At 39.3% G+C, this 24,865-nt stretch overlaps 1 protein-coding gene and 5 non-coding genes across 6 annotated transcripts in view; 3 read left to right on the plus strand and 3 right to left on the minus strand.

Annotated features, from left to right (window-relative positions):
* The window catches only part of LOC110963456 (cytosolic carboxypeptidase 4), a 120,308-nt gene that overhangs the window by 4,058 nt on the left and 91,385 nt on the right, over positions 1-24,865 (plus strand). The window contains 5 exon segments of the mRNA XM_051952157.1: positions 3,506-3,569; positions 5,972-6,118; positions 13,084-13,215; positions 14,439-14,532; positions 24,126-24,163. Of these exon segments, the coding sequence (XP_051808117.1) occupies positions 3,506-3,569; positions 5,972-6,118; positions 13,084-13,215; positions 14,439-14,532; positions 24,126-24,163 (475 nt within the window).
* Positions 8,077-8,149, plus strand: trnar-ucg (transfer RNA arginine (anticodon UCG)). Its single transcript has one exon. It is a non-coding gene; the product is annotated as a tRNA-Arg (tRNA).
* trnai-aau (transfer RNA isoleucine (anticodon AAU)) lies at positions 8,649-8,722 on the minus strand. The gene has a single exon. It is a non-coding gene; the product is annotated as a tRNA-Ile (tRNA).
* trnaf-aaa (transfer RNA phenylalanine (anticodon AAA)) lies at positions 8,869-8,942 on the minus strand. Its single transcript has one exon. It is a non-coding gene; the product is annotated as a tRNA-Phe (tRNA).
* On the minus strand, positions 9,107-9,180 carry trnai-aau (transfer RNA isoleucine (anticodon AAU)). The gene has a single exon. It is a non-coding gene; the product is annotated as a tRNA-Ile (tRNA).
* trnaq-uug (transfer RNA glutamine (anticodon UUG)) lies at positions 11,325-11,397 on the plus strand. The gene has a single exon. It is a non-coding gene; the product is annotated as a tRNA-Gln (tRNA).

Consider the following 24,865-nt stretch of genomic DNA (forward strand, 5'->3'; position numbering starts at 1 on the left):
GTGTGATGTAACAACACAGAAAAAAAACTTAAAAAACAAAAAGAAACATAAGAAATAAAAGATTGAAAGGAAAGAAATAAAAACCTTTTTGATATCCACTGAATTACACATGAAGGCTTGCTTTGGGTTATCCCTCTGTCATGTATGAAATGTGCATCAAACTTAATTCACATTGCATACACTGCCTGTCAAGATCAAATTTTTTGGTTTATTTTGTAGTTAAAGCTTGATCCTCAGTGGGCCACCGTAAAAGTAATAATAAATTGCCATGTCCTACCAATATTAAAAGGTTGTAAAAGAACCTAGAACTTGTGAATGCAATGTAAGGGGAAAGCAGAGTGACATTGTCAATTTCATTTAATTCATCATAATTCAGTCATTTTAGTTTCTTGTATATAGCATTAACTCACACCATAAATTATTTTAATGCGCTCCCCTCTACCAGGAGGAATCATATAACAGGTAATGTCATAGTGAAAGAAATGGTGTTCCAGTGCTGGGGTACAACATGTTTACTTAGTAGGAGCTTACTGGCTGAAATAGTGCTGTCTTTGAATATGTGAGAGAAAGTGTATAGCTCTATAGATATACTTTTAATATCTCTATAGACAGATAGCTCATAGATGGAAATGCTACATGGCTTAAAGCACATCCAGGTATCCTGCAAAATTGTAATACATGGATAAGCATGTAACTGTTACTGTAACTGTTACTGTAATAACCACAGTGACAGTTAAGACTGTATATATATATACATATATATGTGTGTGTGTGTGTGTGTGTGTGTGTGTGTTTGCTGTCTTAACTGTCCCTGTGGTTGTTACAGTAACAGTTACATGCTTATCCAGTGAGGAACTGTGATAGGATGCCACCTGTGCAACAAATCCTGTCATGACATTTCCTCGCTCCTAAATATTCCACAGTCAACTGTCAGCTGTATTATATGAAAGTGGAAGTGTGTGGGAACGACAGCAACTCAGCCACCCACCAAGTGGTAGGCCACGTAAACTGAAGGAGCGGGGTCAGCAGATGCTGGAGCGCATAGTGTCAAGAGGTCATCAACTTTCTGCAGAGTCTATCGCTACAGACCTTCAAACTTCATGTGGATTTCAGATTAGTGTTAGGATATATATATATATGGACATTTCACTGAAGGATAGGGGGATCATTATGTAAATTTAGACAGGCCCTTTCCTGCTTACATTCAGGTGGCTGCAGTTATTACATTTTCAAATGCCATTAACGTAATAACCAGCCAATAACATTATAACTTATGACATTATTGACAAAATGTTATTACTTTATTGAGTCAAACACTTTATTACAATGTCTGCAAGTTATTACGTTATTGGCTTTGTTACATTTAAAAATGTTCAAAAGTATTATGTTATTGGTTGCTACAGAGCCCAAATAAGAAAAACAGACATTTCTGGCAAAGACTGTGAAGCTACTGTTGAAGACATTAGCTGTCAGTGTTTCATTTTTTCAGTTTATTTGCCAAATTGTCTCCTTACATTACCACAGCCAATATTTATAATAAGCCACTGACACATACTTAGTCAAGTGATAGGCTGCTGATGCTCTTGTTGCAGTCCTGATCCATCAGAGACAGAGACCCAACTACATCACAGGGGAAAGTTAAAAAACTTGACTTTATGCTATTATACTATGATGCAGTGCAAGCAACTAGTAAACTAGACAAGAGCCAACGATGCTTTTAACTGAAAGCACAGAGTTAATTCCACTGACAAAATGAAGAAGTGCTTCAAGTACAGATACAGGGTCAGTCAGCCTTACCATCATGGTAGAGCAGGGATAATGACACATGGGTACATTGTTGTGTTAATACAGGTTTTGTAAACAGTATGTTTTATCAACCTTGTTATATAACAATGATACTCATGCTTGAAACAATCCTCACTCCAGAGCGTAGCTTCAGTGGATTTTAAACAAGTTTAATTGTCTCATGCTCGGTTGTGCCAAAAAACACTGCATGAAGTTGAAATATTTTTGGCTTTATCATTCTGTTAATGTGATGGGATTTTCTCAACCAGACATACTTTTACATACTTTTACATTTATGTTCCTAACAGCTTCATAAAGACATACAACAGAGACAGAGAATATTTATCATACATGCAAGGTCAAACAAAACATGAAATAATGCATAAAACAGCTCATGTGTTTGGTGTGAAGAAAAGTACACAGTTTATCTTGAGGGTACACTGATCTGAGATCTAGACCCTGATTGGTCTTGTCTCTGAAGATTTGTTAGGTCCAGACGATACAGAAGTTGTTCAAATTTTAAGTCTACATTTTTATAATACATGCTCACATTGAAACCAAAATTGTTTGCTGAAGTGATTCATTCCTTAATCAGTTTTAATATAGGGTATGGAGAATAAAATCCACAATCCTCATTTTGTGGAAAAATGCATTGTAAATTCAATGTGAGTCATCAGCAGCTTGAGTTATACAGGTTAATGGACAAAATTCTTGAAAGTAGACTACTGCAGTGCAGCACAGAAATGCTGTGTTTTTTCTAGATAATGCAGCAATGTTGTTATAGCACGGGGTAAATTTCAGTCTAAATACTCTCTACACCTTCAGTGTTTCTTTCACTCACATGGTGTTTAGAGCAAGATATGCCATCAGGCCAAATCAGATATGCTGGCCCAAACAAAACTGCTTTGCATTTAATTGTATGCTGCAGTAAGTAATAAGATGTTTGAGTTGGATTAACAAGTACATTTGACAGAACTTATCCCATAATCAGATATGCTGTTACCTCTGTGTTTAGTAACAGTATCTTATTACAGTAGCTCAACACAAGTCTGCACTGTTCATCTCTATTTAAACAGGCAGATCGTTGGCCACCTAAACAGCCTTTCTGCACGCACCACATTAAGCTATTTATATCAGGCAGATATTTGGTCATTGGAGCAGGTCTCTTCATAGAACACACATTTTAATGAGGTTGAGTTTTGGCCAACCAAAAAGGTTTTCTGTTGGAACTGCAAAATTTAATCAGTCAGATACTGTTGTTGGCTGCACCAACAGACCTTCAGTCACTTCAAAAGCATTTTGGATATTTGGGATGAGAAACTGGTCTGAGAAGATTGGCAGTCCATCAGCATGTGTAGAGTAAATGAGACAGATAGTACATGTAAAGCGATATATCTAAAGATTTTTACACATATATTTGTAAGTGGAGAATAGCTGAACAGCTGTTTATTTTATCTGTCACTACATGTAGTGTTGAAATAAACTATCAGACAGGCCTGATGGGCTAGTGGGTGCAAGTTTAGTCCTATTTTTCTTGAATATGTGCCAAAACTACAAAAGAAAAGAAACTACTGTTTGTTACATATAGTAGCAACCAGACAGTACATTATATTCTGTGAATTATATAGCTATAGAGAAAACAACCAACTGACTGAGGTGAACAATTGCTTTATTTTATTGCGTTGATTGTATTTTTTTTTCTTTTTTGGGGTCTTTACAGAATTCAGGGGATGTGGAGGGCACCTTAAACACCCTCAATGTCCTGGATGAACTTCTGTCAGCCGGTAAGCTCAGAAAAGATAAGCTTTTGACTACTTAGATTAATTGAGTATCAGAGTATCACGCAAAGGACTAACTGCTGGTAGCACAGAATTGTCTCAATGGTCAGATTATGACATACATCTTCGGAGAGCAGTGTGTAGTTCAATAAATATAGCAGTTAATGTAACACTTCATGTGGGTGGAATCACCCTCAAATCAAGGCTGAATAAGGTGAGGTATTTTTGATATTTACTTAAAATCGATTAAATAATTTGGCTCCTTTATCCAACCCTGTTTCAGCATAAATTTAAATTAACATATTTTTATCAAACAATATATGTCTAGATTCACAGTGATTGTTTGAATATCAAAACAGTTATTACATTTTGTAAGGAAGGACCGTGCTACTATAATCAGAGTTTAAGAGAGGACATAATGGACAGTAGAGATGAAAACGCTATTGGCTGAGGAGAAGAAGAACCCATTGTGGAGATTCCATCAATTTCCCTTAGTCAGTTATGGTGTCTGGAAAGAAGAGAAAAGGAATGGAGGAGAGAGGGGATGCATGGATGTGAAGAGGGATGAGTGAGGTGAGTGGATGAGAGAGAGAGAGACAGAGAGAGAGACGGTGGACTTCAAAGAACAGTCACAAACTGTGCTGAACAAGGCTTGCCAGATAATAGCGGGAAGGGTTCTTTAGCCACGCCACCGAATCTTAGTGAATGAGTCTACTCATATACACACGTGGACAAAATTGTTGATACCCCTCAGTTAAAGAAGGAAAAACCCACAATTCTCACTGAAATCACTTGAAACTCACAAAAGTAACAATAAATAAAAATTTATTGAAAATTAAATAATCAAAAACAGCCATTACTTTTGAATTGTTGATTAACATAATTATTTAGAAAAACAAACTAATGAAACAGGCCTGGACAAAAATGATGGTACCTCTATAAAAGATTGAAAACTATTTGACCAGAGTGACATGATTAACTCAGGTGTGTCATTTAATTGACATCACAGGTGTTTCCAAACTCATAATCAGTCAGTCTGCCTATTTAAAGGGAGACAAGTAGTCACCCTGCTGTTTGGTGAAAAGGTGTGTACCACACTGAACATGGACAACAGAAAGCGAAGGAGAGAATTGTCCCAGGACATCCGAAAAAAATTATAGACAAACATCTTAAAGGTAAAGGCTATAAGACCATCTCTAAACAGCTTGAAGTTCCTGTGACAACAGTGGCTCATATTATTCAGAAGTTCAAGACCCACGGGACAGTAGCCAACCTCCCTGGACGTGGCCGCAAGAGGAAAATTGATGACAAATTGAAGAGACGGATCGTTGGAATTGTATCCAAAGAGCCCAGAGCAACCTCCAAAGAAATTAAAGGTGAACTCCAAGGCCAAGGTACATCAGTGTCAGATCGCACCATTCGTCGTTGTTTGAGCCAAAGTGGACTTCATGGGAGACGACCAAGGAGGACACCACTGCTGAAAAAAACTCATAATAAAGCGGGACTGGAATTTGCAAAAATGCATGTTGACAAGCCACAAAGCTTCTGGGAGAATGTCCTTTGGACAGATGAGACCAAACTGGAGCTTTTTGGTAAGGCACATCAACTCTATGTTCATAGACTCAAAAACCAAGCATACGAAGAAAAGAACACTGTCCCTACAGTGAAACATGGAGGAGGCTCAGTAATGTTTTGGGGCTGCTTGGCTGCATCTGGCACAGGGTGTCTTGAAAGTGTGCAAGGTACGATGAAATCTGAAGACTATCAAGGCATTCTGGAGAGAAATGTGCTGCCTAGTGTCAGAAAGCTTGGTCTCAGTCGCAGGTCATGGGTCTTCCAACAGGACAACGATCCAAAAGACACAGCCAAAAACACCCAAGAATGGCTGAGAGAAAAGCGTTGGACTATTCTAAAGTGGCCTTCTATGAGCCCAGATCTGAATCCCATTGAACATATGTGGAAGGAGCTGAAACATGCCATTTGGAGAAGACACCCATCAAACCTGAGACAACTGGAGCTGTTTGCTCATGAGGAGTGGGCCAAAATACCTGTTGACAGCTGCAGAACGCTCATTGACAAATACAGAAATCGTTTAATTGCAGTGATTGCCTCAAAAGGTTGTGCAACAAAATATTAAGTTATGGGTACCATCATTTTTGTCCAGCCCTATTTCATTAGTTTGTTTTTTTTAAATAATTATGTTAATCAACAATTCAAAAGTGATGGCTGATTTTGATTATTTAATTTTCAATAAATTTTTATTTATTGTTACTTTTGTGAGTTTCAAGTGATTTCAGTGAGAATTGTGGGTTTTTCCTTCTTTAACTGAGGGGTACCAACAATTTTGTCGACGTGTGTACTACTATCCAGCAAAGCACTGCCTTCTACTTCTGTTTCTTTCTCTTCAGGTACGGATCGTCGTATCCACTACATGATAAGTAAAGGTGGTAGCGAGGCCTTGCTGACTGCACTGGTCAACAATGCCCGAACTTTCAGTCCCAACTACAACATCCTGCTGCCACTACTGCACCTACTAGCAAAAGTTGGGCACAGAGGTGAGGATGGAAGAAAAAAACAAATACAACTTTGATGCATCGAAAAAAAGAAGCAAGTAGAAAAAATACATTATATCTCTTTTTTGACAGTTTAACCAAACATCAGATACTCCAATCTTACATTTGTTTAAAGCGTAATGCAAACAGATTGATTGCAAGTTTCAATAACAGTTAACAATTTGAAGAAAATGCTGAATCATGGATTTCAAAATTTTATTTTTTTGCATTTGGTCCTTTTGGTTTCATGACAGCATGCACTCAATGTGACTCCACAAATTTGTGCAAAACCTGATGTCACTGCAGTTGCTAGCTGGCACACTAAATGTGTTCATTATCCATGTGAAACGCACCGCATTGCTTGCTGGTTGCATTTCAGCATGTTTCAAGCTACATTGCAGTAGTTTCATTTCTTCTGTAAGCAAATTCAGTGCGGGGAGCAGAGGTCTGACAAATCATGTTGCTAGGACTGATTTAGCAACTACACTGACTACTTCTCACCTCAAATGCTTTCAAAATATTTTTCCCACATAAGGAAAGCACTGAGAACCTGTGGCTACCCCAACTGGGCCTTTATCAAATCTACAAAAAGAAAAGAAAAAAATCTTGTGTTGCTCTGGAATGTTTGCTTCTCAGTCAGAAAGCAGAAGTAGTTATTATCTTTTGAGAATACTGACAAAAACTGAAAATGTATAAACTTTGCAAAAGTACTCTTTGTGGTATATATATATATATATATATATATATATATATATATATATTTATATTTATATTTGGGCTGGGCGATATGGCCAAAAAATAAAATCTCAATTTTTTTAGTCATCTTGGACGATTACGATTTTAATTGACTTTTGTTGTTTATTTGTGGTCTGTTTGCTATGGCTAGTGCTAGCCATGCCACACTCCCGTAGCTGCGAGCACTCTTCCCATTCTTTAGGATGCCTCTGCTGGAGGTGCTGAAAGAGGTTAGTTGTGCTGCTACTCTTCGTTTTCACAGTACTTTTGCAAACCTTGCACATGACTGTAGTTTGCTCTGTGTCATTCTTGTCAAAGCCGAACCACTTCCATATAATCGATGTAACATGAGGCCCTTTTCTCGCGACCAACTCTTTGTCTGCTGTTCTGTCCGCCATGACAGGGGTGTGAGTGTTTTGGCGGAAGGAGATGAGAGGCGGAAGCAAATGCCAGTGCACAAGTCGTGAAAGACAGAAGAAGAATCTGTATTGTTATATGTTTAAGCTTGCCTCGATTTTACGATTGGGCAAATTTTCAAATGGTCAGGTTTTAAAAAGGCGAATTAATCCGATTTATCGGCCAGCCCTAGTTTGATGTTTCGGAATTCAACATAAATTGCTGCTTTGTTTGCCTGACACACAAATATTTAGATTTTCAAGGGTGTTAAACGTTGCTTTGTGGACTTTTTGGCCAGTATGGGGGTTGAACCCATGACCTTGATGTTATTAGCACCACGCTCTGACCAGCGGAGCTGACCGGCCCGACTCTGTTAGCTCTAAACCAGGGGTGTCAAACTCAGTTCCTGGAGGGCCACTATCCTGCATGTTTTAGATGTTTCCCTCTTCCAACACACCTGATTCAATGATCAGCTTATCATTAAGCTCAGCAGAAGCCTGATAACGAGCCTGATCATTTGAATCAGGTGTGTTGGAAGAGGGAAACATCTAAAACATGCAGGATAGTGGCCCTCCAGGAACGGATCTTGACACCCCTGCTCTAAACTATTTCTTTTCCTTCAAAAATCTATTTCCAAGCTACTTCTACAATCACTTAATGGCTCATCTTATCCTCGTTTCAAGGGAATTAATGAACATCAAAGCACACATTCCTCTGCTGGAGTGTTTTGGGAAATGTTTGGTGTTTAATACATCATACTGAGATGGAACAAACGATTTAGTTAGTTTCAGGCTGCTGAAAAAAATCCACTATAAGCAAGGGCAAAGCAGAACCATGTGGCCTAACGGATAAGGCGTCTGACTTCGAATCAGAAGATTGAGGGTTCGAGTCCCTTCGTGGTTGATTTAAGCCTGGGTTGATGGATGAGTTTAAAGCCACTGGGTTTCTCCCAGACCATAGAATGACAGTGCGGTGCAGCCAGGTTGTTGTCTGACAGTGGGAAATACATTCCAACTGCTACAAGTTTGAGGTAACAGCTGCTGTTCACTGCATGCATGTACCAATGCACTTTTGCGTTGAAACTCCCAGGTCACGATTGTCATGGGGGAATAGCTCAAATGGTAGAGTGTTTGCATGTGAGAGGTTGCGAGATTGATGCTTGCATCCTCCAGAACGCTTGCTAATGTTAATTAGTGGTAAATATTAGCTAATATTTGTTGTTGTATCTTCTGCAATAATCCATCCAGCATGAAAATAAGTAAAGACTGATTCATATAACTGCATTTCTTATAAAATCTGGATTTATATGTGGGTAGGAATTCAACAGCAATTACTGCTTTGTTTGCCCGACAAGCTAATATCTAGGTTTTTAACAGTGTTAATTGTTGCTTTTTGGACTTTTTGGCCAGTATGGGGGTTGAACCCATGACCTTGGCGTTATTAGCACCATGCTCTGACCAGCTGAGCTAACTGGCCTGAGTTCTGAGAGTTTTTTGGCCAAATTTGTTTGAAACTTCCACAAAATCTGGTGCAAAATGTTGGTTTGATGGTAAGGAATTCAACAGAAATTGCTGCTTCTTCTGCCCGACATTAGATTTTTAAGGGTCTTAATTGTTGCTTTTTGAACAGTATGGGTGTTGAACCCATGACCTTGGCGTTTTTAGCACCATGCCCTGACCAGCTGAGCTAACCAGCCTGACTTCTCAGAGTTTTTTGGCCAAATTTGTTTAAAAATTCCACAAAAGTTGGTGCAAAATGTTGGTTTGATGTTAAGGAATTCAAAAGAAATTACTGCTGTGTTTGCCTGACACGCTAATGTTTAGACTTTTGAGGGTGTTAACTGTTGCTTTGTGGACTTTTTGGCCAGTATGGGGGTTGAACCCATGACCTTGGTGTTATTAGCACCACGCTCTGACCAGCTAAGCTAACCAGCCTGACTTCTGGGAGTTTTTGGCCAAATTTGTTTGAAAATTCCACAAAATCTGGTGCAAAATGTTTGTTTGATGTTAAGGAATTCAACAGAAACTGCTGCTTCTTTTGCCTGACACGCTAATATTTAGATTTTTGAGGGTGTTAAACGTTGCTATGTGGACTTTTTGGCCAGTATAGGGGTTGAACCCACGACCTTGGCGTTATTAGCACCACGCGCCGACTAGCGGAGTTAACCAGCCTGACTCTGTTAGCTCTAAACTATTTTTTTTCCTTCAAAAATCTATTTCCAAGCTACTTCTACAATCACTTCAAGCTCGTGTCCGGAGTTTGAATCGCAGCGTTTCCCAATAGACTGTTGGTCCCACCCTCCGTCCCTCTGATTTCGCCCCTTTATTTGTGCACGCTCGCAGTACATGAGAGGAGTGCCCGGAGTGCTGCAGCATCTTGCCTGTTTTGCTGTTTTCCCCTCTTCTACATTTAGTACATTTAGTAAATAATAAAGGAATTACGTTAGAATGCTGTATTGAGTCTAACTTGTCCTAATACCAAAATAACATGAATCTGCTAGGACGAACGAGTAAAGTTTCAATATGTGATTACACTCGTGTATCCCTCTCGATGACGTTGTTTATCAAACTTAGTGCATTTCCGCGTGTATATGTGTTACATTGTTTATTTATTTCTATCAAGAGTTCAGAATTGCATGACTCCTCTGACAAAGAGTATGTCCCAGATGCCCCAACATCTTCCTCCAGAGGTCGGGCATCTAAACGAAGCCGTCAGGCGGGCTATGAAGGCCGTGGTCGGGGAGCGACGCGAGCACCCCGAGCCAAAAAACGTCCTGCAGTCTCTTGGCCTGACAAGCCGTGGGATTGGTAACTTTTCTGGAAGTTGCTGATCCCTGATGCTCTCTCCTCCACAAGCAAAACAAATGTGCGCTCGGTTGCGTAGTGCGGAGCTCGCCCACCTCTGCATGGGCTTGCTTGCTGTGCGCGTAACCATTGATTGACAGCATGACAAAGTGGAAGCTCGAACTTGATTGGTCGGCAGCGACCGGCGCTTGTTGGAATAACATGGGGGTCTATGAGAGGAAGGCAGAGCTCAGGAATAAATTTTCATATCGCGTCATACTAACATTATATTATAGTATCAAACTAGACTAACACATTTAAGCTTTGTTAAACAATGATACATAAATTGAAAACAAACGGAAACTCCGGACACGAGCTTTAATGGCTCATCTTATCCTTGTTTCAGGGGGATTAATGAACATCAAAGTACACATTCCTCTGCTGGAGTGTTTTGAGAAATGTTTGGTGTTTAATGCATCATACTGAGATTTAACAAATGATTTAGTTAGTTTCAGGCTGCTGAAAAAAATCCACTATTAACTATACCCTCCAGAAAAACACGATTATGCGATTGCATGAATTCCCACATTAATCACCAAAATGCCGCTGATTATGCGGGGGTCAATTATTTCCCAAAGGCAGCATAATCCCCGCAAAACAGCACATAATTCCCGCAAGAATCTCACATTTCCACGAAAAAAGAGAAATATGCGGGTCCCACTTGATTTCACAATTTCTGCATAAAATGATAAAACTATAACCAATATAAATGGAGTTGTGAGTGAGTTTTTATGTGACGCCTGGCCTGACGTCATCAGTTCGCACACACTAGAACTCTGATGCGGAGCGCGGCGCCAGTGTTGCCAACTTAGTGACTTTCTCGCTAAATCTAGCGACTTTTTTGTCAAAAGCGACTAGCCACAAATCTAGCGACTTTTTCTGCCGTTTTGGAGACTGACAGGAAAACTCAGATCATTCTGCCTCAACAAGCAGCAGGTGCTACTGTGAGCTTCTCCCCATCCCAAAGCACAGGATGTCAGGCCAGTAACCACTGCAGCAGTCCCAGTGTCTGATTAGAGGACACATCCTTCCGCGGCCAGACGGCAGGTGAATCGCGCATATTTTTGCATATTTCACAACTATTCGCATACTTTGCAACTTTCCGCAATTTCCCCGCATAAAATGGCATAAAAACCCTGCATATTTATTCCCATAATAATAATTTTTAAATTTTCATAATAAAATAATTTTTGCCTGCGTTTTTCTGGAGGATCTAATAAACAAAGTCAAAGCAGAACCATGTGGCCTAATGGATAAGGCATCTGACTTTGGATCAGAAGATTGAGGGTTCAAGTCCCTCTGTGGTTGATTTAAGTCTGGGTTGAAGGGTGAATTTAAAGCCACTGGGTTTCTCCCTGACTGTAGAATGACAGTGAGGTGCAGCCATGTCATTGTCTGAATAGTTTGATGGTGAGAGATCAATTCCTGACTTCTGGGAGTTTTTTGGCCAAATTTGTTCGAAAATTCCACAAAATCTGGTGCAAAATGTTGGTTTGATGTCGGGCTGAGCGATATGGCCAAAAAATAAAATGTCAATTGTTTTAGTCATCTTGGACAATTACAATCGATTTTTGTTATTTATTTGCTATGGCTAGTGCTAGCCATGCTGCACTCCCGTAGCTGCGAGCACTGTTCCCATTCCTTAGGATGCCTCTGCTGGAGGTGCTGAAAGAGGTTAGTTGTGCTGCTACTCTTCGTTTTCACAGTACTTTTGCAAACCTTGCACATGACTGTAGTTTGCTCTGTGTCAGTCTTGTCAAAGCCGAACCACTTCCATATAATCGATGTAACATGAGGCCCTTTTCTCGCGACCAACTCTCCGTCTGCTGTTCTGTACGCCATGACGGGGGTGTGAGTGTTTTGGCGGAAGGAGATGAGAGGCGGAAGCAAATGCCAGTGCACAAGTCGTGAAAGACAGAAGAAAAATCTGTATTGTTATATATTTAAGCTCGCCTCGATTTTATGATTGTGCAAATTTTCAAATGGTCAGGTTTTAAAAAGGCGAATTAATCCGATTTATCGGCCAGCCCTAGTTTGATGGTAAGGAATTCAACGGAAATTACTGCTTTGTTTGCCCGACACACTAATACTTAGATTTTCAAGGGTGTTAAACGTTGCTTTGTGGACTTTTTGGCCAGTATAGGGGTTGAGCCTATGACCTTGGCATTATTAGCACCACACTCTGACCAGCTGAGCTAACCGGCCTGACTTCTGACTTTTGGCCAAATTTGTTTGAAAATTCCACAAAATCTGGTGCAAAATGTTGGTTTGATGTATGGCTGGACTCTTTATGGTATATGTATAAATATATATATATATACACACACACACACACACACACACACACACACACACACACACACATATATATATATATATATATATATACACACACATATATATATTTTTATTTGGGCTGGGCGATATGGCCAAAAAATAAAATCCCAATTTTTTAAGTCATCTTGGATGATTACGATCTTAATCAATTTTTGTTGTTCATTTGTGGTCTGTTTGCTATGGCTAGTGCTAGCCATGCCACACTCCCATAGCTGCGAGCACTCTTCCCATTCTTTAGCATGCCTCTGCTGGAGGTGCTGAAAGAGGTTAGCTCTTCATGCCAGTTCTTCGGTTTAGGGTATAAACAATTTTTGACTTCTCTCAATGTATAGTGGGATAAGTAGAATACACATATATTTAAGTAACTCAAATGAATTAACCCTGTCAGTGACAGAGGCCTTTTTCTTGATTACTGTAGTTTCGAGGACATGCATCTGTATTTGTAAAGATTTAAACTGTCTGTTATGTGTGTTTGAGGGAAAAACCAACCCCAGTCCATAATCACTGTTGCGAGAAATTTATTAATTTTTTAAAAAGGATACAGTATTCCATATGTGATCAATATATCAAAAACACATTCTCCACCTTGAGTTATATGCTGTTCACCTTGGCCCTATTCTCTATCTACATGTACAGTATAATGCATTATGTTTGCAGACCGTCGCATTGGTATGAAGGCAGAGGAGGCTGGAGCTGTGCTGGTGACTCTAAATCTGCTCAAACACAACATCAAACATGCCAGGAGGGTCGCAGCCTGCCTCTGGGTCATCCAAGTCTTCTCTTCATCAGGTACACACTTACAGTTGTGTTTCCATTACTTCAGGGGCATTGTCTTGATGGACATTCATTTTCATGACAACTAATTAACCATCGCAATGCCTCAGCTCAAACCTAACCATAACCTAGTTCTAAATAGAGATAAAATCTTCAAACAAGGTTCAGGAGAAGGACCATGCCTCAATCATCCCCTTCCTGTTGTATGCACATATACAGTATAATAAATACTTATGACCATGTGATATTTCAGTTTTTCATTTTTAATAAATGTTTTTCTGTCAAGATGGGGTGCTGAGTGTACATTAATGAGAAATAAAATGAACTTTTTTGATTTTGGCAAACGGCTGCAATGACACAGAGAATGGAAATTTTTAAGGGGTCTGAATACTTTCCGCACCCACTGTACATACCACTCTGCCCTTCCTACTTGTACATTCTCACTTCTCAAACCCTACCCACCCTCCCTTCCTCCTTCTTCCTCCTTTTCCAGTCTTCTCCTTTTCCTAAGGGGTCCACCGACCTGGGAGCCACTGCTGATCTCTGACTAAAGTTTTCCCGTATACCGCATCAGCTTGAATTAGTCATCGCCAACATTATGATTCTTTGCATCCAATAAACAATCAAGCTTTCAGCGAGTTAATCAACACTGCAAAAATTATTTCCGTTCAGAGAAATTACAGAGTATTCAAGAGCTGATGAGTTGAACATCAGATTCATTGAATTTAATTTCAGTCTAGCATCTCCTGGGTGTGCTGAAAACATATAACTGATCCACTGGGGCCCACCCTGTAACTTCATGGACCTAAAGGGTCACCTGCTAACTTCTTGGTGCCTGATACCACAGGACACCTTCAAAAATGTGTGGAGTCCAAGTTTCAACAAATCAGATCTACTTTGGTCGCACGGGTGGAACTACACAATATTAGTCAGGTGGTTTTAATGTTGTTACTGTTCGGTATAATTATTTGCTATTCTTCTTACATGTAAAACACTTTCAATTGACTTTGTGTTTAATACATTTCCTGATGTGGATGATGCTTAAATGCTGAAGTCCCTTTTAGCCAGAAAATTTTTAACTGCAGCTTTAGGTGGAGTAGTCTGTATAGTTTAGTTAAATGTGGATAAAGGTTGTAGTTTCTGATCACTACACTTACCTAGTGCAACGCACTGGTGTATTAACTCATTTGTCGAATACCTCAGCAATCGTACTAAAGCCTGATGTATTTTCCTTACAGTTTCTACAGCAAACCTAATAGGAGAAAACTATGGGTTGGATGTCATCTATCACCTCATTCCTCAGTACACCACCAAGAATCTGCTTACCATCAAGTAAGTATATTGAGACTGTTTATGCTTTCCACTGATCACTCACAGCTCTTTGATCAGTAACACATTGGATTGGATAAAAGTGTCAGTGGTCACAAACTATCCCTATAACACTGAAGGATTTTTGCTACGATACGATAATACACTGCTTCATTAGAACTAGGCAATGTGAATTTATCTCCATAACACATTTTATACCCAAATGGTGTACAAAATACACAGGCAAAAGAAACCAAGAAACAAATGATAAATACAATAAATGCAAGTGAGAAAAACACACAGTGTATGATTAAGACAATAAAACACATTAAACATTAATTGGATTTAAAAGGACATTTATTCAAAGCAACGGCAAACAGGTATTTATTTAGCTTGGATTTGAAAGAAGTCTGTATTATCTCAAGTCATGGTGCTTCTCGCAGTTCGTTCAATATCTGAACAGCATGGAAGCCAAAGGCACTTTCCCCAATATTTAATTCAATTCTGGTAACAATCAGTAATCCAGCTGCCCTGAGAGGTCAGCAAGGTTTGTATTGGGTCAGGAGATTTGATAAGTATCTTGAATCTAAATCACTCAGTGATTTATAGACAAGTCATAGAATTTTGGATGAGATTTTGTAAGAACCTGGCAACCAATGTCTGAGAATCTGACAGCTGGATTTACTGTCTAAGCTGAGGTTTGTTGATCCTTTGTACAACCCTGGCAGCAGCATTCTGGATCAACTGAAACTGTGTGATTGCTGTCTTACACTGACCTGTAAACAGTCCTTTGCAGTAGTTCACTCTCCTGAAGATACAGTCATCTCCAAGTTTCTGGATAATATTTTGGCATCAAGTCTCTTGTGAAATTTCTAAGGTGGGGAAAAAGCTGTATATAAATTCTGTTATCTGAGGTTTCAGCTCCACAAGGACAGATTGTTAGCTGAGCATAGATTTTTCTTGTTTTTCGTCAATGGCTTCAAACCCCATTAATTCAATCTGTCCTCGTTTAACTGGAGAGAATTTGGAAGTGTACAGATACTAATTAGTTACAGTTTAATAACTGGCTACTAGACGTTCTCACTAACAGACCACAGGCAGTAAGAGTGAGAAACACCATCTCCAGCTCCATCTCTGCCTCAATTGGATCCCCACAGGGATGTGTTCTGAGCCCACTACTGTTCACGCTGATTACATACAACTGCTGCTCTGCATCCCTCTCAAATCACATCATTAAGTATGCAGATAATAACACAACAGCAGTAGGTATCATTCGGGACAACAATGATCTGTCCGACAGAGAGGAGGTGAAGCGACCGGTGCTCGGTGAATAGTCTGATCCTGAATGTTGAGAAGACCAAGGAATTGATCATCAATTTCAGGACGAAGCAGCCTGGCCATTCACCTCTCAACATTAACAATAAAACTGTGGAGGTGGTCAGCAGCACCAAATTTCTGGGGGTGCACATTATGGACTATCTGGACTGGTTTTTGTACACATCATCTCTGGTTAAATGGGCTCAGCAACATCTAAATTTCCTGTGGCAGATGAAGAGAACACAGCTGTCCTCTCTCATCCTGACCACCTTTTACAAAGGCACCATAGAGAACGTGCTGATCAGTTGCATCTCCATCTGGTTTGGCAGCTCCAGGGCCTCAGATAAAAAGTCACTGCTGAGGGTGGTGATGACGGCAGAGAAGATCATTGAGACTTCTGTTCCATCCATCCAGGATGTTGTACACAAACACTGTCTCAGCAAAGCCCGCAACATTATCAAACACTCCACACACACCCCCACGGACTGTTCTTGCTGCTCCTTTTGGGCTAAAGATAAGATAAAGAGATAATGTGAGATTTCTGTGAAACAGTAAATTTGAAAATTCATGGATAACAACATAAATATTTTTGCATTAATGGTATAATTTTGATTAACCCTTAGATGTATAAGTGGGTCAAAAATGACTCAGTGAGGTCGTTTTCTTGCGATATGTTTGTCGTGAAAAATTTAGATCATGTCATATTCCCAGCTATTCTTCAAAAGACATGTTTTTTTTATATGATTCCATTTAAATTTTTGAAGCAACCTTTTATACTTTTAAAGAAATTGTAAATTTGTATTACTACCCCAAGGTCTTTATCACTGATAGCATCAAAACAAGAGGTAATGCAGTGCACAAACTTCGAGTGACGAAGAACAGCAACAGCTGGGGGAGAAGAGTGGAAAAATGTCAACAAAATGTATGTTGACATTCTTCTATTGCTGCTCTGTGTAATATTCTGCTTTTTCAATGATCAAAAAGTTCAAAATCTGTTGTAAAGTGAAACAAGCATATTTCAAACATGAAATCTACTATTTCTATAATACAAACACTGTTACAAATGATTATTCTCAACCAAAATGGCATGAAAACACATTGATTTTTATGAGTCATTTTTGACCCACTTGTCGAAGAGTGTAGGATACAATCACTCATGCATCTACGGGTTAAAGACCTTGCACGTATTGGCAGATTAACATTACAGATCAGCTATACTATGAATTTAGGGCATGCTTGGCAAACACCTTACAAAGGGTGGGGTTCTAATAAATTTGTGGAGCACATATGAGCAGGTATTGCTTTAGGCAGATTAATGGCACAATGGCAGAGCTCAAAGAACCCTCTCCATGCAGAAACCTACAGCATTTGTAGGTAAACAATAACACCATCATTATACTAACATTATGCTCTTCTCAGTATCCATCTACTTATGCATAGATCCAAGCTCTTACATCAATCACCATCCTTCTCTCTAGGATTGCACGTCCTCTTCTCATCTTTCTCTGTTAGAACTGATGGCATTTGGCTCAAATAGCTGTCTGGATCCATGCCAGGCATACAAGCTCCTGATCTGCCACAACAGAACGTAAAACTTCATGGCAGAGTGAGGGAATTGGATGCTCTGACATTACATTTGTGTTGCCTTCAGGGTCAGTTTTCTGTATTATTTTCATGCAGAAGTCAACTGTTAATTGTTCTAACACAATTAGAAGAATCTAGGCTTCTAGATTTCAAAGACAGCTGCTACTGGGATAATTTGTTAGAAGTGGCAGCTGTGAATTCTTATGACAGCAACAACATGGTTTCAACATGTGAGAGGAAGTCAGTGTCTGTCACAGTGATTTATATCTTTAATAGGGTGTCCGTTTGGTATGCTGGTTGGCTACTGTCCACAGTTTTACAGTGGAGACGGTCAGACTGTCCAAAGTCATCCAACTAAAGCTATCAATCAGTTCTCAAGTGTTAGCCACAGCTAATTCCTCATTATCTTCTGCAGGAGTTCTTGTGATTTTCTTTTGATATAGGTGTGAGCTACTATAAGCAAATGGGATATTTTGCCTGGGAATGACATTCCTGACAGGGTTTGATTCATGATTCATGCAAACCCTGTGCACCCTTTGATGTAAATGGTATTTCCTGATGACTATAGCCTCATTCAGCTGAATAATGTGTCATACCACAAAGTAAAAATGGTTCAGGACTGTTTTGAGGAGCACAACAATGAATTTGAGGTGTTGACTTGGCCTCCAAATTCCCCAGATCCCAATCCACTCCAGCGTCTGTGGGATGTGCTGGACAAACAAGTTCTATCCATGGAGGCGTCACCTCACAACTTACAGGACTTAAAGGATCTACAGCTCACATCTTGATACCAGACACCACAGCACACCTTCAGGGGTTTAGAGGAGTCCATGTCTTGATTGGCCAGGGCTGTTTTGGCAGCAAAAGGGGGACCGACACAATATTAGTTATGTTATGCCTGATTGGTGTACAGAGCCTGGTAATAAATGTGATGAACTTAAACAGATGACACATGAAATTGATATTTTGTTATATTTTTTTTATAATTTAAAAATAACAAAAGCAGATCAATCACATTGAAAATGTAAGTTTATGCGTTGTATTTATATTTGTTACAGTGATAAAATAGAAACCTCAGAGAATCACAAACTTTCTGCAGTATGTGTAAGTGGCTCTACAGCTGTTGGTATTAAAGTGCTGTTTATACAATCAAGAAGAAATTGCACAAATTTGACCTGCACAGGAGGAGTGCCAGTGAAAAGCCTTTGCTATCCAAGTACAACATTTGAGAAAAATTACAATTTGCTAATAAACATAAAGACAAAGACCAGTCATTTTACAATAATATGCTCTGGACAGATGAATAAAAGGCAGTAACAGCAGAGACATATTTGGTGCACACGAAAAGTAGCTTTTGGGAGACGAATGTCATACCACCTGCATGGTGTTGCAAATGTTTGAGATCACTTCCTTGCCTCATGGACTGGGCAGCTTGCAATCATGACTACAGCCTTGAATTCTGTATTATGTCAAAGAGTGATTGAAGATGGAAGAAACTGGTGTAGCAGGGAGCTTGTTGTTAAATGTCACTTACCGGGGCACCAAAACAGCTCTTTCTAAAAAATGTTTTGTATCGTAATTTGATCTACTTTCTACAGCTCTTTTTTGGAACTTGATTGTTTTTAACAATGCCTTTTTACCTGTGAAAAGGAACTTAAGGCAATCTGTAGTCTGGATGAAAGTTTTCAGAGAAACTGGCCGGGCCCATACTCAGCTATTAATGGGTCCAGTGACATCAACGTCAGATTGTGTGAGCTGTCCCAATTTCAGCAAAAAGACTGTTGAACTGGAGCACAGCATTTCTTCTCTTTCTAAAATCCAAAACTGTGAGAATGATTTGGATACTGTCATTGTTGGCCTTGCACATGACACTGTCAACTCAGGAACCTTCCCTCTGGTCGTACAGCATCCAGCATCTGCGCATTCCCATTCACCTGGACATCTCATCATTTTGCACTCCGCCCTCTACCCATTGCTGATCGATGCCACAGGGACATATGTTCTCCCAGTTCTTGTCCCTATCAAAGTAGCATGACTGCACTTTCTGTTACGTCTGCTACTTATCAATGCTTTTTATTTTTTTTATATTATTTTCTACATTGTTGCTTAATTCTGAAGATTAACAGTTTTTTTGTTTACAACATAATTCCATAAGTGTTATTTCATAGTTTTAATTGTATTCAGTGTTCATATACAATGTATAAAATTATCTTAAAAGAACATTGAACGAGAAGGTGTGTCCAAACTTCTGACCAGTGGTGTATATATACACCACTGGTCAAAAGTTGTAGAACACCCCAATTTTTCCACTTATTTATTGGAAATTATGCATGTCAGTGTCTCATTGTAGTCTGAAATTAAAGCATAGAACAAATAAATGATTGAAGTTAACAAAAATCTAATTGGAAATCAAAATGTATTCTAAACTTTTGACTCACCAAAGTAGCAACCCTTGGCAGATATAACACTTGAACACACTCGTGGCATTCTTTCCACAATGGACATCAAAAAATTTTCAAAAAGTTCTCATAAATATGTGCCACTTCTAGTTTGCTTTGCTTTCACTCTGCTGTCCAGTTCATCCCAAACTGGCTCCATGGGGTTTAAGTCTGGAGACTGTGCTGGTCACTCAGTGTTTTCATCTTCTTCTTTTTTCCTAAGGTAGCTCTGGCATAGCTTGGACCTATGCTTTGGGTCATTTTCTTGCTTTAGGATGAACCTCTGACCAACTAGGAACATACCAGAGGGTACTGCATGGCTCTGCAGAATGCTGTGGTAGCCGTTTTGGTTTAGGGTTCCTCTCACTCTGTACACGTCACTGACCCTGGATCCAGAAAAACAGCCCCAGACCATCATGCTTCCTACTCCATGTTTGACAGTTCATGTGAGTTACCATCCTTTCTCCTACTCAATGGCGTACAAAAGTCTTGCATGATGAACCAAAGATTTCAAATTTTGATTCATCGATCCATAGTTCCTTCTTCCAGTCTTAAGTAGTCCATTGGTGGTGTTTCATGCCCCAGGCAAGCCTCTTTTTCTTATTCTGATGTCATAGCAATGGCGTTCTTGCTCCAACATGACTTGTCACACCTGCAACTCCAAGTCTTCTCTAAACAGTTAAAACTGAGACTTCTTACTACGACCACTATTAATCTGTTGTGCCTTTGGGTCTTCCAGATCTCTTCCTGTCATAGCTTCCACCAGATTCTGAGTGCCTGTTGATGGTGAAGAAAACTATACTCACTGACTCCTTGATATTCTTGGCAATTTCTCTATAGGAAAGACCTACATTTGTAAGTGCTATGATGGTCTGCCTCTTAACTAGCTTTTCCTCATCATTTTTTGTAGCAACACACTACTTTCTGCAGTACAATATTGTTCAAATAATCCTCTGGAGGGTATGGTGCCATGGTGTGTTCCGACACTATCTTTAAGAAGACAGGGGGGTGGGTTGTAAGTAATCACGAAAAGTTGTGACACCTTTAAGATTTGGTAGCAACAACTTTCAAGGCTGAGTCAACCTCCATTGCTGCAGAACAGATTTTAGTTGTTCATCCATTTCTTTTTTCCCGAAAAAGGATTTTTTGTATAATTCTCAAATGTACAAAATTTTAAATTTTTTAAAATTCTTTTTATTTAGCCTTTATTTAACCAGGTTGGTCCTGTTGAGATACAATGACCTCTTTTTCAAGGGAAGCCTGGCCAAGACAACTGCCAGTTTTGAGTAACATTACCTTTTTTTTTTTAACCTTTGGCAGTTCACCACTTACCCTTGTACCATTTCAAGCTATTCATTGGATATGACCTATTTGAATTTAATTAAGGTGTTTATTAAATGCCTTCAAAGGTTCAGAATCCCAGACTAATACATGCTTGGCGTTAATGTGGTACTTTAAGCTGGAAGTGCTTCAGTGAAAAGAAAACTCCTTCCTGCATAGTGTGCATATTACTGTATGTCGGTCAACTGTTCCGTCTTGGTTTTGTTTTGTATTCAAGTTTTTCACCAAGAGGGTCAACGTACTGTTTAGTAGAACCCGACCATATGGATTTTTTTTTAGGCCGATGCCAATTCCAATATTTGTTTGTTTGGACAAATGGCGGACAATCGACAAAACTCAGGCCGATGATGATTGTTTTGAAAAGGGCTATTATCAGCCAATTTAATCGCCCGATTATAGCCCTACTATTTACCATCTTCCATTTCGAGTTGCTTGGTTTGGCTACTACCAGATCAACTACCCATTTGCGCAAATGCAAACGGCTTGGGCGACGGCAAGTCTACTTGGGCAAACTGTCCAAAATGTGTTGCCAGAGACATTTCAGGAATTTTGAGTCATTCTGTGATACCGATGCATTAAAATTTTTAATCAGATTCATCACGATGATGAATTATATATGCACATATATCTTCACAAGTCACATTTCTTGACAGTGCCCACTCCTTTTTAAGGTCCCTGGAGGTCTGATGACGATTCCTGACATAGGAATGTATGAGTGCACAGTCATCTTGTGGGGTAGAAAGATATTTCCAGTTAGCAATTTGGTAGTACCATGTTCAGCTTGTTTTTTTATTGGTCCAGTCAGAGAAATGGATTAAAGCTCCAGAACATCATAATGTCTAGTGTGAATTAATGTGATATTTGTTGATGTAACCTAGTAGTTTTATTAGCGTCTGCATGTAATCAATAACTGATTGTTTGACCGTCAAATCAAATATATTTTGTATTATTCCAAAAAATTTTGACAACATAATAAACATAATAAATAACTTTTGATATAACTGTACATTTTAAAATAAAGTGCATAACTTGAAAAATAATGACTGAACAACCTGAAACAATTTATATACGCCTTTCTGCTAAATCTCAGAAAATGTAAACAATTGAACACTTTCACATTTTTTTCTGTCTTCCATCACTCCCCTTATATCCCCCACTGCTTCATGGAAGAACTGAGCTGTAGCTTGCTAGTATTGCTATTATTTTGAGTCATGACCTGAATAGTGTCAGGGTCATTCTCAAACACATCTGGAGCTCACTGGTGAGTCTGGAACGATATTTAGTTTTGATTATGTTCATAGTTGAGAAACTGCCTCACAGCTGTATGTTGAGTCAAACATGGTCAGCATGTGCAGGGCTATAATTAAATATGCCAATCACTTGCTGTTACAATAGCAATTATTACTCTGCTATTATTACTCTGCCAAGGAACGCAGCGGAGTGATGATCGACTTATGTTTGTCCTGGGACTCCATTTGTCTGTGCACAACATTACTCAAACGTGAACTAACAGATATAGATGAAATTTTCAGAGGTCAGAAATGAAAAAATATCGTCTGACATTAAACCGGTCTGTGGCGCAAAAAAGGTTGGGGACTGTTGACGTAGACTACACCACTGATATAAACACATGTGTACACACATACACACATTCAAATTATACAATATTATTTGAATGCCAGTCTGTACAGATGGGTTTTCTTTTTTTTTTAACTTAGTTTTTATAAAAAAATTCTTTAACAGTACAATACATTGTATACATTTCAATACAATTCAATGAATTTCTTTTCCATTTTTTTCTCTTTTAGCTGTATTTGCATATATTACATATCTCCATATGCACAATATGATGGTGATGAAAGAAAAAAAAATAACAGTCACATAGAGATAAAGATTATGTCCACTCAAAATTATGACATCACAAACCCATATCATTGTCAGTATCAGGATGGCAGCATTTTGCATATAGAACAGGGAAACAGGTGACAATCCACTTCTGGGTCTTCTGCCACTGGCAGAGCTGGTTCACTTCTTTATGCACTGTGAGTGTGCCTGGGGGGTGGCGGGGGGTGGGGGGTGGGGTCTTTGGTCTTTGGTGTTTACAGAAGGCATGGTTTGGGTGATACTGCCAACAGTAGGCCTCCAGCTTTTTTGTTGTCCTTGAAGAGGTCAGTACTTAAGATCCAAATATCCCATTGTTAAAATATTACATCTTGTAAACAAAAAATAGTTAAAAGAACCGGGGCCTAAAAGTGTAGCACAAAATGTGCACAGGGCAAAGAATAAAGACTCAGACCTGGAGAATGGGAGGGCAAATGGGGGTTGGCCAGAAGGCTTGTGGTGAAGATGGAACCTTTTTGGAGTGGTGACATGACCCATGCAGGAAGCTGGCAGCAAAGAGAGACACCCTCTTGGGGTTGAGATGGAGACCATGGCAGATGTGTTCAATGTCTCCCGGATCTCACCTCAGAAGTGATTGAGCCAAGTTCCAGCAGGGAGAGCAAACTTATTCTTCTCTGGCTGAGGGTCAAAGATGACATTTCTTCAGGAGCAGGGAAAACTACAGCTGACTTTGAAGTAGTTTCTATAACAGGAGAAACTCAACTACCTCTACCTCAAAAGCAGGGGATTTGCAACCAGGAGAGACATTGGTTGACCTAGGAACAGACTCTGGAGCAACAGAGGCATCTATCAATCCAGGAACACGACTGGACAAGCAGGAAGCTGTTATGCCAGGGGCTAACTGACTCACAGGCAGGACCATACAGAGGGCAGGCTGATGGCTAAATATTTAAAAAACATTAATTTGGTGTACATTAATGTATCCACACACACTTGCTTGCATAAGCACAACAGTATATTGCTGTTGTCTTTTCATAGCAAAGAATGTGTTAATTTAAATATCTGAGACCCTAATTACTGCTTCTGTTTTTTTAGGGCAGCTATTAATGCCTTTGCTGCTCTGCTGCACACAAGTAAGTTTTTCCCAACCTTCATCAATTGCCAGCTGATAGATTTCATTATCATCCTCATCCTCCTCCTCCTCCTCATCCTCATCCTCCTCCTCATCGTCATCATTGTCATTGTCATCTTTATCCTCATCCCTACACATTACTACTTAAGCCATTTGTCCAGGGACACATCAGGAATGTTTATATTTCTGAAGCCATTTTCTTGTTTAATGATGTTTCTCTTATACCATGGACAACTAGTCATAGCTGTTACCTGTCATTCAGTTACAGTATACCTACAGCAGTGAAAATGGGTTTGAACAAGAAAATGAAAGAAGAAATGAAAGAAGTCATGAAATTATCATAAATTCTCAAACAAAAGCCAGTATTTAAATTACGGCCAAATCTCAAATACATGGCCGAAATGGAGCAGGAAGTGAAACTACTCACGTTCACAGAGTAAATAATGTAAACATGATATAATGTACTCTTTGTAATGATTGGTACAAACAGGCTGTACTTTTTAGTATTCTCGGTCCCAGTTTGCAGACTTCAACCTTATGCATGCTTGTTCACAGTGGTGGATTCCACAGCACTAACCCAACAATACAAACAAAAACATCCACCAGTAAAACCAAACATGTCCTGCAGACCTTTTTTTTTACAAAAAGGACTGGGGTCAGTGCACATTAGAAAACTGATATTTCTGTAAATATGCCAGTTAAA

This window comes from Acanthochromis polyacanthus, chromosome 8 (genome assembly GCF_021347895.1).
Source record: "Acanthochromis polyacanthus isolate Apoly-LR-REF ecotype Palm Island chromosome 8, KAUST_Apoly_ChrSc, whole genome shotgun sequence".
Taxonomy (NCBI): domain Eukaryota; kingdom Metazoa; phylum Chordata; class Actinopteri; family Pomacentridae; genus Acanthochromis; species Acanthochromis polyacanthus.